This window comes from Gadus morhua, chromosome 16 (genome assembly GCF_902167405.1).
Source record: "Gadus morhua chromosome 16, gadMor3.0, whole genome shotgun sequence".
NCBI classification, from domain to species: domain Eukaryota; kingdom Metazoa; phylum Chordata; class Actinopteri; order Gadiformes; family Gadidae; genus Gadus; species Gadus morhua.
The window spans coordinates 20842559-20860648 of NC_044063.1; the positions used below are offsets into that span (position 1 = coordinate 20842559).

General features: G+C 45.3%; 2 protein-coding genes and 1 long non-coding RNA gene across 3 annotated transcripts; 1 reads left to right on the plus strand and 2 right to left on the minus strand.

Moving 5' to 3' along the window:
• Positions 1 to 8255: 8255 nt before the first annotated feature.
• LOC115561678 (uncharacterized protein DKFZp434B061) lies at positions 8256 to 12873 on the minus strand. The gene is made up of 4 exons (XM_030381863.1): positions 12517 to 12873; positions 11095 to 11247; positions 10377 to 10627; positions 8256 to 10058 (listed from the first exon to the last, which is right to left on the minus strand). The coding sequence occupies exons 2-4, from the start codon at positions 11237 to 11239 to the stop codon at positions 9258 to 9260; spliced, it is 1197 nt and encodes a 398-aa protein (XP_030237723.1). The 5' UTR covers positions 11240 to 11247; positions 12517 to 12873; the 3' UTR covers positions 8256 to 9257.
• A 13-nt stretch (positions 12874 to 12886) lies between these two features.
• Positions 12887 to 13734, plus strand: LOC115561679 (uncharacterized). The gene is made up of 2 exons (XR_003979956.1): positions 12887 to 12979; positions 13420 to 13734. It is a non-coding gene; the product is annotated as an uncharacterized LOC115561679 (long non-coding RNA).
• A 470-nt stretch (positions 13735 to 14204) lies between these two features.
• ccnp (cyclin P) lies at positions 14205 to 17830 on the minus strand. The gene is made up of 9 exons (XM_030380032.1): positions 17612 to 17830; positions 17226 to 17348; positions 17069 to 17141; positions 16764 to 16897; positions 16484 to 16582; positions 16128 to 16283; positions 15482 to 15640; positions 15204 to 15382; positions 14205 to 14731 (listed from the first exon to the last, which is right to left on the minus strand). The coding sequence occupies exons 1-9, from the start codon at positions 17750 to 17752 to the stop codon at positions 14473 to 14475; spliced, it is 1323 nt and encodes a 440-aa protein (XP_030235892.1). The 5' UTR covers positions 17753 to 17830; the 3' UTR covers positions 14205 to 14472.
• Between the last annotated feature and the right edge of the window lie 260 nt (positions 17831 to 18090).

An 18090-nucleotide genomic window follows, 5' to 3' on the forward strand; every position in this document is an offset into this window, starting at 1 on the left:
AGGTGGTGGCGCTACAGAAAATCTCTTTGGGTTACCAAAATCCGTGTGGTTGGTCCTGTACCTGTCATGAATGTTCACAGAAAATGTGACATGATTCCCATTAAAACTGTTTGAGTTATCGAGGTCACAAGGCAAGCCCACGTTATCGATGATCTGCCTTTTAGTTTGGAACCTTTCAATTAAGTTGTTACACTGGTTGAGATATATAATAGGGAAACCATTTGCTTGCCTTTTTAAGAAATAATAATGATAAGTTAACACCATGGTCTACTTGAATACTACATACAAAATCTAACTGTTATGCCCCATCTTGGGGTTGGAGGACACAACTTAAAATAAGTTATTTTCCCATTCCGCAGTCCACAAATCAAAAAGCAAACGGAGAAGTATGTGTCAAAGTATTTACTTTACAAAACAGTGAACAATATATTTACAGCTAAATTAAGCTGTGCTGATTCACCACTACTGTTTCTACTAAGCTACTGTCTAGCAGGACAACGAACAGTCTCCAGAACAGGAGCACAGTGCAGTGCACTTGAGTGCAGCTTTGGCACACTTGCATCGTCCAGTGCATCCTTTCTGGCACCGACAGCAGATTCATTTGTGACATGACTTAGATGCTTCAGGAAGGGTGGTCCAAAGCGGCTCCCACCCAATGGTTTCCTTTGTCAAGCCCCAGTCAGATGGGTCTGGCATCTCAGGATTCAGGACCAATGCCTGGTTCCAACAGTTGGCCTGGTAGCAAGTGCGTTTAATGTGCTGCTTGAGTGCTGCCTGTGTTGGAGGAATGTTCTCTAGATTTCTAGACTTCTGTGTGAAGAGCCTTTTCCTAGCGTCATTGACTTCCATGCACTCGCTAGTTCGGTCGTACATCAGCACTACAAATCGTTCTAGGTGTTTAATTGATTTTCGACTAACCTCACTTTGCATACTGATCAATTCAGTGAAAGCATCATTCACCTCAGGGAAAGATTTCCAAGTTTCCCAGGCCGTTTTCTTCCCTCTACCTGCAAAAGCGGATACAGTGTCACATCCGGTGAAAGCATGGAATACTGGAAGAGTCAGACACTGGGTTGGATTCATTGTGTTGACAATTTCAGGAACGGCTATGTAGCGAAAGCTTGATCCAACCCCGAAGGCCACCCACAGCTCATCAGGAGCTATCTTTCTGAATGAAGCCACAGCCAGTACCACAACGTCAGTATCTACTGTGCGCATGGTCACCTACTTACATCCCTTTTGAACAGCATCTGACACATGCAGAAGTAGGCGGGTGTCTGCCTCCTCTTGTGAACATGGGGCTAGGTAGGCAGAGTCTGACTCAGCAGGAGAGCAGAGGACTCCACTTCCATCTGTTGCATATACTTCCTTGCCTTCTGCTAGAGGAAGATTAATCACTTCATGTGTGAGGAATGTGAACAATTCACTTTTGTTCTCATCACATCGAAGGAAGTCCCTCCAGTTCTTTGGCATGACAGTAGAAGGAGCCACCCTTTTCCTTGTGCCCTTTCCCCTCTTCTGTCTGGTTGAGGCTTTCAGGCTGGCAGGTAGGTATACATCCCAGACGAGGTCGATGCGACAGCATTTTACCAGATGAGCAGAGATGTAAGGTGCAAATATTCTTTCTCCATATTCTTTAAATGTCCTTGATGTTCCAGGATTTAACATTTGAACCACAACTGCACCGTCAAAAATTGTTGCATCTGCCACAGGCACAAGCATGTCTGATTCCAGGTAGCAAAGTAAATCAGCTTTATCCCCAATGCAGAGTTTTCCTCCAGTTGACAGAGCTGGTGGGGCTGCCTGGTTTCCAAGGGTTTCAATCCTTCTCACAGTTTCAGCTACTTGGGGGTCCATGATGTCCCTAGTGTCAATGACTAGTAGGTCTTGGCTGTGTTCTAAGAATGGATTCCACATCTCTCCCAGCACATTCACAAGTGCCTTAACTTCCTTCAAGAAGGCAGCTTGTACTCCAGGTTTATGATCATGGTGATGTTGTCCAGTGCCACTAGCACCATGTTGCTGCTTTACTGTTTGCTGCTCAAATTCTGAAGTGATCCTGGCGATTTCTGGCCCGGCTATCATCCAGCGTCGGAGTGCTCCTGGATTGCCAGTCAGTCCAATAGCCCCACAAGGACCTTTCACCTTTGCATTGTTCTGCTCGTGACACTGGTCAAGTGCCATGCCAGAGAATTGGTTGCAGGTTTTGTGCACCACAAAATTTCCAGACATGAATTCTGCTAGGACATCAGGATGTTTTTTGGCAAGAGTTATCATGTCACTGATGTGTACAGAAAGCCATCTAGAGTAGTGCGTGTGACCGAGGGAGAACATCCAGGGCATGATCTGAGTCAGGGATTCCACATACAGCTGGAAGTTACCTTCTCGAAGTGATCTGATGTAACGCAGCATGAGAAGCTCCAAAGACAGGGTCTTAAGCCAGTAGTCAAAGTGAACAGTGGTCTTTGCTCGCTGTATGCAACACTCCTCAAAAGGCACACTATCAGATTGCATTTCATCAATATCATCAGATGTGCAGTCTTTGGTTTAGGCTTGTTGTAGAAGTGTATACAGGCTTGCAGCTGTGACCTGGTGTGCATGGTGGGTCTTGGTGACATGGCTGACATTTATAAAGGACTTTGAAGTTCCCAAACTTGCAATACCAGCCTGTACCAATGCATTTGTCCAGCCACTGTCTTCTAGCCAGTCTCCCAGCAACTTCAACGTAGCCATCTTAATGTGTAGAACCACCGAACATGATCACAAAGTGATCCTCTCCGTTAGCGGCTGGCCAGGTCCACTGAATTTCCTTAGCAAGTGCATACAGAGGTTGATCAGCAGCAAGGACAGGAATCTGACCAGGGTTCACATTCTGACCTGCCGCCCTGACAATGTCCATTGAGTGACGCACCATTGCCACTGAGTGTGCGTTATCAAGAAACAGAGGAAATAGTGAGTTGATTGCTGCAGGTGGAATGACTGCTTGGTGTGCGTCAGCGGGATAAGCAGACCACAATATCATGCCATCCATGGTACACTTTTCAAGAGCTGTTTAAACTTTGTTGAGCCATGCATACTCATCTTCTTTGGCAGCTGCATTAACCAGGAGGTCAGAAGGTCTCACAGGACCTTGTACAATAGGAGCATTGAAGTCTTTTGTCCTGAAGGCAGCTGGTGGCACAAAGTTGTATGCTGATGGCAGAGGAGTCACTGATTTGGTGGATGATCCACCCTGATGAATCACTAATACTGCACGATCAGTTCCTCCATGTGTGTGTGATGGATGCTGCATAAGTGAGATTCCAGTGCCATGGAAAGAATCTTTGGCTGTTGCAGAACTTGGATTGTGATCAATGTTGTCCACTGCTGCTGTTGTGAAAAGTCCATTCCGCAACTTGGGTGGGCACACTACATCTTCCACCTTAAAGCGCTGGCATACACTGTTTGCAATTTCTGATGAGACTTGCAACAGCCTGTCATAGGAAACACACAGTCCCAGATTGAATAGTGTGTCAATGAGCCCTCTACTTCTTGTAACTGCATGTATCTTAAGGGACAGATAGAGTGGGAGTGGAGTTTCTTGGCTGCGGCAGTGACGTGCTGAGCTTGGTGAATCCACATTCCGTGCATTCTTCACACTGTTAAAAACCATTAATTGTGAGATTGCTAAGGCAGGTTGTGTAGTGGTTGTATGGAACAGCTGAGTTTGATGCTTGATGTTTGCCCCAGCAAGTACCATGTTGACTAGAGCCAAAAGGGATGCTGGCACAGCCGCCTGCTGGCAGTTAGCCTGGAATGCCCCATCAAAGCAGAATTTTTAGTCAAAGATTTCTTTGCGCACAACCTGTGCTGCCGGCATTAGGTGCATAGCATCGCTGTCATGATGAGAGGCCATCATGAGTGCTGGTCCAATGTCTTTCTCAAAACTAAGAAGTATGTCTCCTCCATGTGAATGTGCTCTCAGATCAGGAAGTGCAGAAAGCAGTCGGTTTTTCAGTCTGGTAGTGTGAATCTGTGCTTCTACAGTAAGACCAAGCTGCTTCAGCCTTTCCGTGTAAAGCTCAGTAATGTCTATCATTTTAAACACAGGAGCACTATCCTCATCACTACTCATGTCTTCCAAAAATGCCACTAACTCAGCAAAGGCTATGCCATGCAGGCAGGAATGCTCTTCATCATTGGTTTTGGTTGAAGCCTGTCTAGCTCTGTTGTACAGTGAACGCAAGCAGTGTTGATGGTACTTGGCCTCAATAGCAATCATGCCTCCTGCTGCAAGCTTGGCCAACAGAGCAGTGTCTTCAAGTTTAAGGGCACACTTGCGCACATTTGTGTCAATGTTGTAAGTTGATGCATTATGTAGGTCTGGAGAACCAGCAGGCTCATTACAGAAGAAACAAGTATTCTCAATGGACTGTGGTTGGCTGTGAGCAGATCTTGTATGCACGATCAAGAAACTTTCTTGTTTTTGTGTCGAAAATTCTCGTCGACTTTGCTCTTCAAACGCCTTCTTATTTACTTTTAGCCGACATTTCTTGTGCCACTCAGCCCTGTGTGCCTTCAGAGTTGATTCTATGCCATCGCCGTCATTTAATCTATTTAGATTGAGGTCCATGGGCATGTGCTGAAGGGTGTGGAACCGGAGAAGGTCGTCTGCCGGGGATGCATAGCCACAATTATTGGGCTGTTTTGTCGATCTGAGAGGACATTGTAAATGTTCATCGGTCTCTGTTTGGCAGAGGACACACATGTGCCAGTTGGTGCTGGGTGTTGCCTTTGAGTGTTTGGCTAAAGAGGGTTGGGTAGAGTCCATTAGGATGTGACGCTTCATTATTGCGATATCAGCACTGAAAACAAAAAACAACTGTCATTATACATTGTCATAAGAAGCAGGGGAGAGCATTTAAAAGAAGTGCCACCATTTATTGAAGTCGAAGACAAGATTTTTACAATAATGTATCATACACTTTAATCAGGAAAAACTCATGATTTAGCAATATCATTTTTAGACCTCCATGACAGGTTTAGTTCACTAGCTGGCTAACTAGCTTACTATGTCAGTTAACCCTTAATCTCATACACTGTATTACATTTTTGAATACTTTTTACTTTAAACGGTATGAATGTATTAAATACATATTTTGAATCCAAACTTATGATTTAAATGCATTTTTTTTGGATAACTTACGGTACTTACCACAGGAGGAGGATTTGAACAGTTGTGTTTTCTGATGGCGGCGGTTGACGTTTGGGTGTCAGGGTTTGTTACTATGACAACTAGACAACTAACAACAAATGAAAAGCAGATCATCGATAACGTGGGCTTGCCTTGTGACCTCGATAACTCAAAAGGTTTTAATGGGAAACATGTCAAATTTTCTGTGAACATTCTTGACAGGTACAGGACCAAACACGTGGATTTGGTAACCCTAAGAGATTTGATGTAGCACCACCACCTGGCAAAAGTTCGCATTTACGGACAAAATTTGGTAAATTCTTACCTTGACTTTGACCTAAATATGTTTCCTCAAGCACTGGTGTTCTCAAAAGTGTCACCAAATGATTGGGCATATCCACTTTAGTTGGAAATGACATCTTAACTGTTTTATAACATAGCATGGTTCCAAAATTATGAGAGTTCGAACATTATACCCAGCAGAATGTCGGCCATCTTGGATTTGGCGTCTCACGGCAGTCACAGGCAAAATCGGTCTTCCCTCCACATCTTAAAATACACCTTATGCCATGTACTAACTATGTTAGAAATTTCATGCTTTTCTCAAAAAGTGCACAATCGATATGCTTATCTGCTGTACTATAACCACCGCAAGTCATCTGTCAGCCGGCATGGAGGAAGCACTGATTGAGCTGTCATGTGACCGCACTTTAAAGACAGATTTTAATTCCAAGACGCTTGCTGAGTTCTGGATTTCAGTCGAGAGGGAATATCCACATACCCGTGCGAAAAAACTTTCTCTGCACTGATATATATTAAAAATAAATACAGATCACGTCTAAATGTGGAGGATGATTTCCGTGTGGCCGTCTCCACAATTAAACCGAGAATGGACAATGTTCCGCGCATAGCGCGCATCCATCTTATTAGATGAGATTAACGCTGAAACATAGTTGCCAGCAACAATGTACATATGTTTACAACAGTTTGTGGATGTTACCCTGACTGAGATATTCTTCTTTTCAAATGTCATGAAAGTAAAGTTTCAAAGTTAAGTTTGCACATGACAGCAATACTGTGCACTCATGTTACATGGCTATTATTTTGACTGAGGTATTCTGCTTTTTATCAAACAGTAAATTTAAAATCATAACATGCTCTGTTCTTTTGTGTTGTCGTTGAAGCCCGTGTTTGTATAAGCCTAGTGCGTATGGCCTGTACTCACATTTTATTGTATTTTTTCAGTTACATCCGGGGATAGTGGGGGTCGCCAGTCTCTGACACCGTTATTTTAGGGGTTGCGGTTTGAAAAGTTTGGGAACCCCAGATCTAAGCAACAGATCTTAGACTGGAGGGGGGGCTGGGGGGGGGTTATTGGATTCTTGCGAACCAGCCCACATTTGCATGAAGTTGCTGTTGATATAATGAGGCGGTGCTAAGCGGGACAGCAGAATGCCAACCTGGCAACCGGCCACAAGCCAGTCAGTCTTTTATCCGACCGGACACACGGCGGCAGGTTTTGGACCAGATGAAAGAAGCACTGACGGAGGGGAAACGGAAATGTAAAGAAGTGAAAGACAAAGATAGGAGTTCTACATCTGTTGCATGACTCATGGTGGTTGGTTTAGTTGAAAAGAAAACGAGTTTGTGCTGTGAATGGCGACTTTTGACACGTCTTCATAAAGCCATAATGGAACCTGGCAGCCATAAGCATCTCATTATTACCAACCACCACTACCCACAAACTCAGAGAGCTGACAGGGTTGTAGAATGGTGGTGCTATGTATGTGTGCATGCGCGCGCGCGTGTGTGTGTATGTATGTGTATGATTGTGTGTATCTTGGTGTGTGTGTGTGTGTGTATGTTTGTGTGTGTATGTTTATGAAGGGCCCTTGACTAGGGAGTGGGGAGAGTGACATAAGAAAGACACTAACATTGTACTCCTGGGTAGACGGATCTCAGTCAACCTTCCCAGGACGAACACCATCGTCATCGTCATTTCAGCAGACCCTTTTCACAGAGGCGTCATCGTAGAACCAGACAGGTCGCTCATAACACTGAGAATGGCTCTGCTCCTTTTATATCTGAGGGCCACCTGGTACCATCACGGTAGACTTATCCTCAATAGTCGAGTCTACTACCCGTGGCCTGGTACATACATGTAGCAGACAGATAAGTAGTGTTAGGCAAGGACACATATGTTCGTTCTGCTGTGACCTCTCTGTGAAAAGAGTATTCAACCCCTCAGTGAAAAGAGTCTATAACCAACACATCATCCTATATTGCCAATGCCAACATCTATCTGCAAAACACAAGCTGTAAAGGAGGAAACCAAAGCTTCATAGTACACTTGATAATTGCGGATGTCATGAAGTGTAGATCGTTCTTGGCATCCTGGAACCTTAGGAGGACTTTCAAGTTCTAGTGATAGCAGTGAGCTAGCATCTGTCTGTGGCTCATTAAACAAGGTTTTACTCTGTAGTCCACATATGGTTCTGAGATAAATCAGACTTGATAGGCCTGACTTCTTTGCCATCCTGCCGATGCCATTACAGACTGACGATTTAGCGGGGTAAACCAGTTTATGTATGGGTGGGTTCTTTACCATCCCGCCCAGGCCACTATTGCCTGAAGATCGCCCTCAGTCCAGGATGAGCTGCATGAACCACCTTCCGAGTGCATGTCCATTGTGTCTCTGCATAAACCACGTATTTAACCTTTACCACTCTTTGTCCTACCTAGCCCCGGAACCACAACGCCAAAGGCTTTAAGAGTATGCTTCATCAGGGGAGTATACCATACATGCACACGGCACGTACCATTTTGGCACAGTCCTAAACGCAGCGACCCGGGTTCGAAACCTGCCCGTGGTCATTTGCTGCATGTCCTCCTAACCCCCTAACCCTATCTCCCATACCTTCCTCTCAATTTCACTCAAGATATGATTCAAAGTCAGTTGTCTGGAGAAATGGGACTATCAATGGTGCATTTGATCTATACATAAATTAATTAATTGTAGATGAGCAATTATGTTTCATTAATAAATTAAATATTATATTTATTTAGTATTGAAGGACGGTCATAATGTCACTTCACTCCAGTTTATTAAGGCTTTCATTCAGGTCATATTGATTGAGTTCCTGTATTATCAGCATTTGAAGGCATATGGTGCAAAAGTGTAGGTCATTTAGAGTAAGTAAAAAAAGGTCAGTTAAAAAAGTCTCATCTTTGTGACCACAAAATGTTATGAAAAGTAATAGTTTAGCATAGTCAATTATTTAACCAAAAAAAAAATTGGTTTGGCCACAATTACCAATACACCGAAATTTGTGTATAAATATGCAAAACCTGCTTTGCATTGTGATTAACGCAAACATCTGGACTTCACGAATACATACATTTAATTTGCATGTGCCCAAATCATAACATTTTATGGGCGACAAATAAATAAGTTAGAATTTTCAAGGCTCAGTCTTGGCATACATCGATGCAACATACAATTTACCAGAGTTTTCTGTTGCACACATTTCCTTTTCCATGACCACCTTATCAATTTGCCTTCTGAGTCATGCCTCGGAAGGCAACAAGTGTAGTATCGTCATCTCCCCTCTATAAAAATAACACCTCTGTCAACCACACGGATGACTTATTTTATGATTGCTATGGTGATTTTAAAGGCACAGTAGTCTCTGTATCTCATGTGAATTTGGGGTGCAGACAACCCTTAGGAAATCCCTTGGATTATTCAGATCATTATTCTTTTATCGGCTAACCAGCCTATCTTCAGCTTTTCTTTAAGGCATTGATATAATAAAAGTTGGCACCAAGGCCACATCTCTGCTTTGGCCAATACAAATCATTTCTCTTTCAAAAAGAGAAAGGAGCTCTAAGCCATGAGACAGAACAACAGCCATTTACGATGGCCTTTAAAGCTACTTGCTTTTAAAGCTACTGTTTTACAGTCTTACAGTCAAATTGGACCGAAATAAACATGTACAAAAATAACCAAGCCCATTTAGCCCCGGGAACATAACCTTTACCAAAGGGTTTTAGACCAATGCTCCACCCTGACGCTGAAGACTTCTTAACCCGTAGAACTGTCAGGAGGCATGAAGCTGACTTTCCCTGAGGGTTCAGAACCAGTGGTGTTCTGGCTCGGGCCGGGCGGGGGCGTGGGGGAGGATGAGGGGGAGACGGGGAGATCGCCGTCGCGACTCGGTGAGTGGGGCTCACGGTGCGGGGCCTTGAGGCTGGGGTAGCCACCTGACTGGGCCATGGCCTGGTGAAGCCTCTCCCACGGCGCGTGTCCGTCCGACACCCGGCTAGCGGCGCCCGGTTGGCCGGCCAGCTGGCTCAGCAGGCGGGTGTGCTGGCTCAGCTGGGCGATGTCGCGCTCAGAGGCCGTGCTCCGACGCATGAGCTCCTGGGTGCGCAGGGTGATGTCCAGCAGACCCGACTGCCTCAGGGCCTTCATGGTGTGGAGGAAGCGGCGGTAGCAGGCTGCGCCGGCGGGGATGGTCCCTTTGGTCGCCCGCAAGGCAGATGAGGAGGAAGGGGTACGCGGCGGGCGGGAGCTGCTGGCTGCAGATGCAGGCTCGTCTCTCTTGAGCTCGGGACACAACACCCGCTTGCTGGGATGTCTCGGGCCCGGGCTCGGTGAGTTGTTCTCCGGGGATGTCTTGCTGGGATGTGGGGCGATGCGGAGGAAGGTGGGTTTTCGCCTCCCGGCGCCCAGAACCATGCGGGTTTGGGACTTGTTGCGGTGCTTGGAGAGAGGCGGCCGGGATGGAGCCAGGCTGGTCTGCTGTACTAGCAGCACCTGGCCGGGGCTGGCGCCGCCAGACCCATCTTTGGGGTTCGTCCACATCATAGGTTTCACATCCGCCTACAAGGAAAAGCACCATTTAGCCCATTTTAAATTGTAATCAGTATTTGTTTGAAATTGAATAGTGTTTTCAACAGAAAGCCTTGATATCACCACATTACAAACCATCCATCTGAATGTGACACAACTCTTATGCACAAGACTAGTGAACAAACAAACAAGTTAATGTTTCACAAGTCTATTGATCTACAGAGCCAAAGCCTTTTTGCAGATGGTATTACATCAACTTTAGATATCTTATGATAATGTGGATGATGATGATAATAATGCAGAGTGAACATGCCCACATTGCATGCATGCAATGGGTTTGTTGAGCACCTTGTGGACTGTGGACCTCTCCTGGTGGGGCATCAGGTTCTGTATGATATAGACTGGGCTGACATGATCGCTCCCTGGTAGCATCAGAGCATCGGTCTCAGTGCGGTGTGGGGCCTGATGAGGCGGGCCCTGGCTGGGGAGTTGGACAGGACACTGCCTCGGCACTTCACTGTAACCCTTGGGGCCGGACTGGCCTGTGACGATGCTTCGTAGCAACCCTGCATCCTTGTGCTGCTGGTCAGACCCGTTGTCTGCAGAGAGGAGGAGGAGGAGGAGGAGGAGGAGGAGGAGTGAAGACAGTGGGATCTAAAAGGTCCAGTTTATAAAATATAGTAATAATCTAGCCGTGTGGATGCAGATTGTTTTCAACTGAATCTCCAAGATGCCAATAATTGCACCACTGATTGCTGAACATTATCAGTGTTTTTGTCTCTTATAAGGCAATTTGTCTGGTGAAAGGGGAGCGAGAGAGAGAATTAATATTAAATAAATACAGTCACAGAGAGAAAGACTGAGAGAGTAAGGTAGACGGTGTGTGTGTGTGTGTGTGTGTGTGTGTGTGTGTGTGTGTGTGTGTGTGTGTGTGTGTGTGTGTGTGTGTGTGTGTGTGTGTGTGTGTGTGTGTGTGTGTGTGTGTGTGTGGACTTGAGGATGGTTTGCCATCTGTGAATAAAGTGACAGATAGGACAGCATTGAGGCCGGATTTGAATCAACCAACCAGAGTAGCCCGAATCTTTCTCTGAGCTGCAGCCTCCTAAGATCCTCCCACATCCTTCTTTGTCCCAGTCACCATGTGTGGCCAGTAGGGTGGCGCTGTTGCTCTTCTCCTTGGCATTTTTGGTGGGAGGCTGACTCTTCAACATGCTGATTTCTTAAGGGTTAAAGCAAATTACCCATAAAGGTATGATACACAGAAGAACCTACCAGGGAGCGAACGCGCGCGCGCACACACACACACACACACACACACACACACACACACACACACACACACACACACACACACACACACACACACACACACACACACACACAAAACAGGGCAGTTCTATATTTAGCTAATATCACAGAATTAATCTTACAGTGGAAGGGGCAGTAGTTACATGTGGTCATAACTCCATGTTCTCTGGTTTTAAACAAGACAATTTAGGGATTAAGGAGGAATAACCGTCCATTCCCTCTTGTGTATCTGCATTCCATTAGCCTATGGTTGTTTCTGTTTGGGCGTTATTTCGTAGACCATCCAATCAGGTACAGCCCAAGACATAGCAATTAAACAGCTATGCACACAATGTTAAAGACTGGTACTGCCTGATAACGTGCTGTGCTGTCCTTAACTCACCCTGGAACTGGGCGTGTATATTGGTACAGTGCATGTGCTATGGTGACTACATCGTCCCTCCCCCCAGAAAATACACACACCAGGCAAACGAAATACTCTTTTGAAATGGCATTAAAGAATGCTAAATGTAAAGACTTTAATGGGATGACCGTATTTTGATTATGTGAATTGTTGGCACCAGTATATATATTTTTATTTGAGTTATGTAGCGATAGCGTAATTAACAATGTGTTACTAGTCAGTTAATCGGTATACCAGATGAGGATGCAGTTCATTACATATTATAAGTCTTTAGACCTACTTATAACGTAACGTTATACTTGACTAGAGAATCGCAGACACACACAACATTCTTATTTTGTTCAAACTGCTAGGATCACTTCAGCATAAAAAAACTTCGGATTGTACGTGAGACCAAATGGTTGCTGGACAGCATTACAAGGTAGGGATAATGTGTATTCAATATAAATAGTATTTAGCTATAGAGAATAAAGGTACATTGCTGTAGCTGTGATCTTATTATAAACCCTTTGTGCTGACAGGGCAGGCCTCAGACGGGCGGGGAGACAGGCTAGACGAATTGCACGACATTATGTAACAACTCAGACTGACTAGACTTCCTCTCGCAGGCTCGTCAGTCTACATATATATTATTGATATAATATAAGTTATACGCCAATACACATATGAACTCAAATGTAATGTAGGCTACTGTAAATATATATATACATGCCGATATTTTGCATATAAAAATATATATTTGATCCAACTATAGCCTGACTACAGCTTCAAACTTACCTATGAGAAAACCAACACTAGACGAAGGAGCGATTGTGGATCCTCAACGAGGTTTGGGAGAGCGAGCATTAGGAGTTTTTATGTCCATGGTCCCTGACGGGAAACTAAACTCTTTATCCAGCATTATCCAGCATAGAACCGTGGGTAAGTGGGTGTGACGGCGGGCGCTGCACCAGCTATGCGTAAGTCACCACGCCTGTGCGTAAAGTACTCCACTTTGAAATCCCTAGTTAGTTTCAAAACGTACTAGCAATTCAGCTAATTTGGCTACACCGCCGACAAGTAACGTCCTTTACTAGGAACAACTTAATGCTTAAATATAACTTAAGCAGTTCGATGTCGCTTTCAACGTGACGACAACCAAGTCACAACGAATCAACAACAAGCTGGGATGTTATCAAGGAAGTGCGCGAGGAGACCGAGGAGGATATCGGATCACGGTCGGAACTTGTGTTGCACTCATGTAGGCTACTCTCTATAAAATCTTTCATACTCATGAACTCTATAAAAAAAACAAGTTAAGAATTTAAACTGGCAGTGTTCTGTTTGGAAACAGGCTGCGGCCGGGTTGTGCGCACTGCCCGCTGTGGTCCTGTCACCAGCATGGACACTGTTTACACCTGATAGGAAGTAGAGGTCAATACAGAGCAACACGGGCTACCTTAGGGCTGCAGAAACCAGTTTTGTAGTAATGGAAACCACGAATAAGAAAAACATTTGGGTTGCAACTGGCTATCACATTAATATCTGCATTCAAGAATACAATGTGATCACTATTAAAGCGCTCTGCCAAGAACAGGACATGATTTTCCAATGCGGCCGTTGATCCGTGAAAATAAAATGCATCTTTTCGCATTTGGGACCACCCACCGGTAACCAAAACGTTCCTCATTTTAAATGAAGGAACCTGACGACATCCAAACAACCAATCAGAAAAGTCTGCACGTGTCGGGGAGAGGATGCGTTCCTGAATCCTCGGACGCCAGCCTTCCGAGTTGCACGTTGGATGTCACATCAGGTCTCGGAGCATTCATAGCATTCCTGTTCGTCTTTGTGATTGTGGCATGAAATTGGCTAGTCGTTTATTGTTAGCTACATTAGCCTCTTTAGCGAACCAGCCCGAAAACAACGCAACTTTACATTGTATTGAACGCACAGCATGACCATGCAATGTATAGGCCTAAACTGGTGACCGGAATAAATGAGCAATGTAATCAAGGTTGTAAGAGCGTTTATCGACATTAAAATGACCTACATATGGTACAAATACAAAAAAAGAAAAGATCTTCACGGGCGCAGCCATTTTGTTTAGCGTCATCACTGCTCTCGGTCTACTCTCAGATTTTCGAAAGATGAAGACAAAAAGGGGGCGTGACTTCGAGAAATGCAGCAAGAAAGCCAAGAGATCTTCGACTTTCGACTCGGAAGTCTGGCGTTCGAAGATTAAGGAACACACCAGAAGTCCATTCTACTCGTCCGTCATACATGGAGGTTTTGCTCGCCATCCACTTCATGGCATGACGCGAATTAGTACAGCCCTGATAATTCGCATGGTAGAAAATGTGTTGCGTGTGATTTTGCTAAAGCGTGGAGAGTCCTCTTCGTACCTAGGGGCCACAGATTGTATCCGATGGGATGTGTATGCAAGGAAGTGGCCTAAAGACAACCAGGGAAGGAAGTAGAACCAGTACTAGTTGCGGCAGACACTTTATTTTTCACATTAAAAATTATCAAATTATTGGACAACTTAGTCCACACAGGTAAGACCAGAAGCAACATTGCACATTATACATATATTTTTCAAAAATCATCTGCAGGAAAAGAGCATTAAAAATATACAACTACATTTAGCCATCGGTTGGCATTTCACAGGCATTACATTAGTCAACTGTTTTTGTGCAGCATTTTGGATGATCCTTCTCACCACCTCCTTGAGGAAATTGGGGCTCCACGTGTTCACAATTTAAGATCCTCATCAAGTCTTTGTGGCACCCATGCCTCAGCAATCTTTTCATGCGATGCAAGCACCACAAGCGATTCCGGCCATTTCAGGTATGCAGGCAGCAGGCACGACACGTTTTGTAGAACCGGGTGGCTGCTGACGTGCATTGTCAACGCAGAAGAGTATTTCACGAAGGTGCCCCGGTTCTCTTGGCCGTGGGCCTTGGCTGCTGCCCCCGCCAGGATGTGCATGATCCTCAGCAGAGTGGTCTCACTGAAATAAAAAAGGACGCAGCCCTCAGAATATAAACAGAGCTTTCAGGTCGACTGCCCCAGTCCTATGCCCACCCTGCCGAGATCAGCAACAGTGGTCCATAAGCATCCTCCAAAAGAACTCACCCATTTGCCCCCGCCTTTGGACCAATCTACTCCTTATTTAATTTATGTTGTAGTTCCTTGGGATTAATGAGGCATGATATTTATCAAATATATTATTAAAAAAAGAGAATAGGAAAGGATCACAGCTATGTGTTGAATAACATGTTAATATGTTTGACAGATAGTCAGAAGGAAGCCAAACACTTCACCAAGTGTACACACTCAGACACAATACTATCGAACTCCTACAAAAAAAACAATCCTCTCATTGGCATGAAGAGCTAAAATAGGCAGACATCACCAAAGTTTAACGTAGCTGCTTGGCGTCGTACTAATTCAATGCTTGTGTGTCATTATGGAAAGCACACCTGCCAATGTAGATAATGGATGCTATACACCAGGCGGCGTCTCCGTCGGGGGTGGGGGGCTCCTGCAGTACCCTGCGGGCTAGGCAGAGGACTGCACCGGCCAGCTGCATGGGCAGGTACACAACACACTCCCCCTCCAGGAGGGACAGCTCCAGGAGGTACCGGGCCATCCACACTACCTGGCGTACAAAACACACACACACACACACACACACACACACGATCTATTCCTCCCCAGAAATGCATTCTGTTGCAGTGAGCCAGCCCCATCGACCCACCTTGGCGCTGCACCGTGCGATGGAGGCGGTGAACAGCAGAAAGTCCAGCGGCGAACAGTGGCTCAGGTCAAACTGCAGTCCGGAGAGCACTCGCCGCTCCATCCGCAGGAGCTGCTTCTTTGTATAACCGTTATCCATCAGGTAGCAGAGCTCCGACACCTACAACGGGATACCACAACGGTGGTCAGGGTCATCAGTACTGCAACATAAATGTACACCTTTTTCATATGACCCCAGCGATGTGATGTTTTAAGCTGGGGGAGAGGCTGTTTTGGTGACATGCAGGGCAGAGCCTCTACAGGTTACTCTTTACCTTCATTAGGCCCACAATATTGGATTAAGTCAGTTGGAAATGGCCATCCACAATGCGATTTGTTTTTATAAATCCTGCCATCACGCCCGAGAAGAACACATCACACTTGTTGATCCATCCAAAAGTGGAGCCAATCACAGCGGACCGAGAACCCGATGCATATATATTCCCTAGTCTGGTGCTCTGAGTACAGTCTACAGTTAAAAAAATCAATCATCAGCTTCTCCGTTTCTTTTAAGAGCCGTCTCATTCATAACCCAAATAATGCAACACCGTCTCACTATTAAAAGAGGTCTCGGTCTCCTCATAGAAAATCAATCAACACTCCTGTACCTCAGGGACAAGACACTCTTCCTTCTTGGCCGCCAGAAAGAGGCAGACCACCCCAAGGAGCTGCAGGTTGACGGTGGACACCTTGATCTGCCGCAGTCCCCGGTTCATCAGGCTGATGGCCAGGTACAGAGTCTCGTCTTGGAAATGCAGCATCTCCTGGGATGGACAGACATGTGGTTCAATACATAATCAAAGTAGCCATCAACTTGGGCACCAAAATATCCTGCTGCAACCATGCTACCCTACCAAGAAATGACTGAGTAATATATAAAATGCGTTTGCGACAGTCCTTTCTAGTGACCGATGGAGTAAACGTTATGAAAAAAAAAAAAAAGCACTCCAAGCAGAGCACTCACATGAACCTGGATCAACCAGTCCACCAGGACGGCCCGCGTGGTGTCTGTGAAGGGCCTGGGCAGCTCAGCACTGGCAAAGGCGTTTCTGTACTGATTTTTCTGTCGAGGTGGAAAGACCAACATCCCAGGTCACCCTTGAGTCATTGAACATAATCAATTGAATTTTTTCTCTGCTAGAAAAATTTAGTTGTAGTCGTTTGGGTCTGATTTACTACTATACACACACACAAACACAACGTGGATTACTATGTTTCGATCTTAAAAGTTGAAAGGGTCGCACCATCATGTGTTCAAACATGTCCCAGGCACACGCCCGGTCCCAGGTGAGGTCTAGCTTCTCCATGGCCTTCTCCACCTCACGGCGCAGCAGGCTTTCCAACCCCTGGTGGTAGAGCAACTCATACGACAAGCCAACTGAAGACAGTAAAGCGCAAGGGTTAGATGAAGAAGTGTGAGAGAGCAAAATAATGGTACCGTCACACATAACCAACCACAAGACAAGTACTTGCACTGGTGCCCCTTGCAGCTACACTGACACATGTTTGCATTACACTGAAACAACCGTGGAAGTACCCAAAAAATTACCCCAAGCAGTTAGATCACTTTCATAGTAGCCAGTGATGTTGCCCTCCTTTATTGACACTGGCAGCCTCCTTTCCTGCAGATGCAAACAGCAAACCATTCATTAATGTCAGAATACAAAATAAATATACCTCACAGGACAACAGGAGGACGACTTTACCCATTTACACTCTGGCTCCACCTTCTGGCCTCTCCTGGGCTCCTCTCCTTCTGGAGGGTGTCTGCGGTCTTTGGGCTCACTTGAATTGGCCCAGGCTCGGAGGGCTGGTCGCCTCTCCTCCGCCTGTGAGAAGATTTTGCGCCAACGTTAACGTCACAGAAGGAAGGACAACATAGTTTTACGTATTACCCACCATTTGGCAGAGCTTATAATCGTTGACAATGTCTAAAATGAACAAGGCAGTAAATTACACTGCTGGCTCCTCATCACAGTTTAACGTTCAATGAACGCCTGAGCTAAGACAACGATTGAGGTCACAAAGTTGACACGAGCCCCACGAAAACGTGGCGATACGTAGAAACAAATAAACACCAGGCTACACACACCTTCTTGTGTAAGTCCAACAGTGGCTTGGAATCGCAGAACCCAGTCCTGGCCATTATTACAGCCGATGACCACGAGTTGCCTCCCCAGACCACTGCAGCTACTTTCTTCAGGAGGAGCGGTAGGAGAGAAGGGTGAAGCATTCCGCCATGCGTGCAGCAAGCCACGTTAATGAAGACAGGTGCATCGCTGATTGGGCTTAGGAGCGCCGCGCCCACTGGTCAGTAATCGGGCTTTTAATACATCTGTCGGTTTTATATACATCAGTCGTTTTTATATACATCTGTTGGTTTGATATAGAGCTGTTGGTTTTATATCGATTTGTAGATCTTTCGTGCATTATATATTTGATGGCCTAGTTTTGTCTGAGGATAAGCAATTAGCATTACAAACAAAGATGGACACAATAGATATGTGAAATACTGATTGATGTTTGCTTGAGCCCAAAATATTATAAATCTGCTTATGTACGTGCCATATG

Bases quoted from the DNA above. Each gene is read 5' to 3' on its own strand.
- ccnp (XM_030380032.1), bottom strand. From the start codon at position 17,752: ATGCTTCACCCTTCTCTCCTACCGCTCCTCCTGAAGAAAGTAGCTGCA. The intron at 16,898-17,068 runs GTAATTTTTTGG...TACTGTCTTCAG, and splicing joins AAGTGATCTAACTGCTTGGG to TTGGCTTGTCGTATGAGTTG. The intron at 14,732-15,203 runs GTGTGCTTTCCA...TTTTTATTTCAG, and splicing joins TCCATTATCTACATTGGCAG to TGAGACCACTCTGCTGAGGA.
- LOC115561678 (XM_030381863.1), bottom strand. From the start codon at position 11,239: ATGTTGAAGAGTCAGCCTCCCACCAAAAATGCCAAGGAGAAGAGCAAC. The intron at 10,628-11,094 runs GTTGGTTGATTC...TCCTCTCTGCAG, and splicing joins GAAAGATTCGGGCTACTCTG to ACAACGGGTCTGACCAGCAG. The intron at 10,059-10,376 runs GTGCTCAACAAA...TTTTCCTTGTAG, and splicing joins AGAGGTCCACAGTCCACAAG to GCGGATGTGAAACCTATGAT.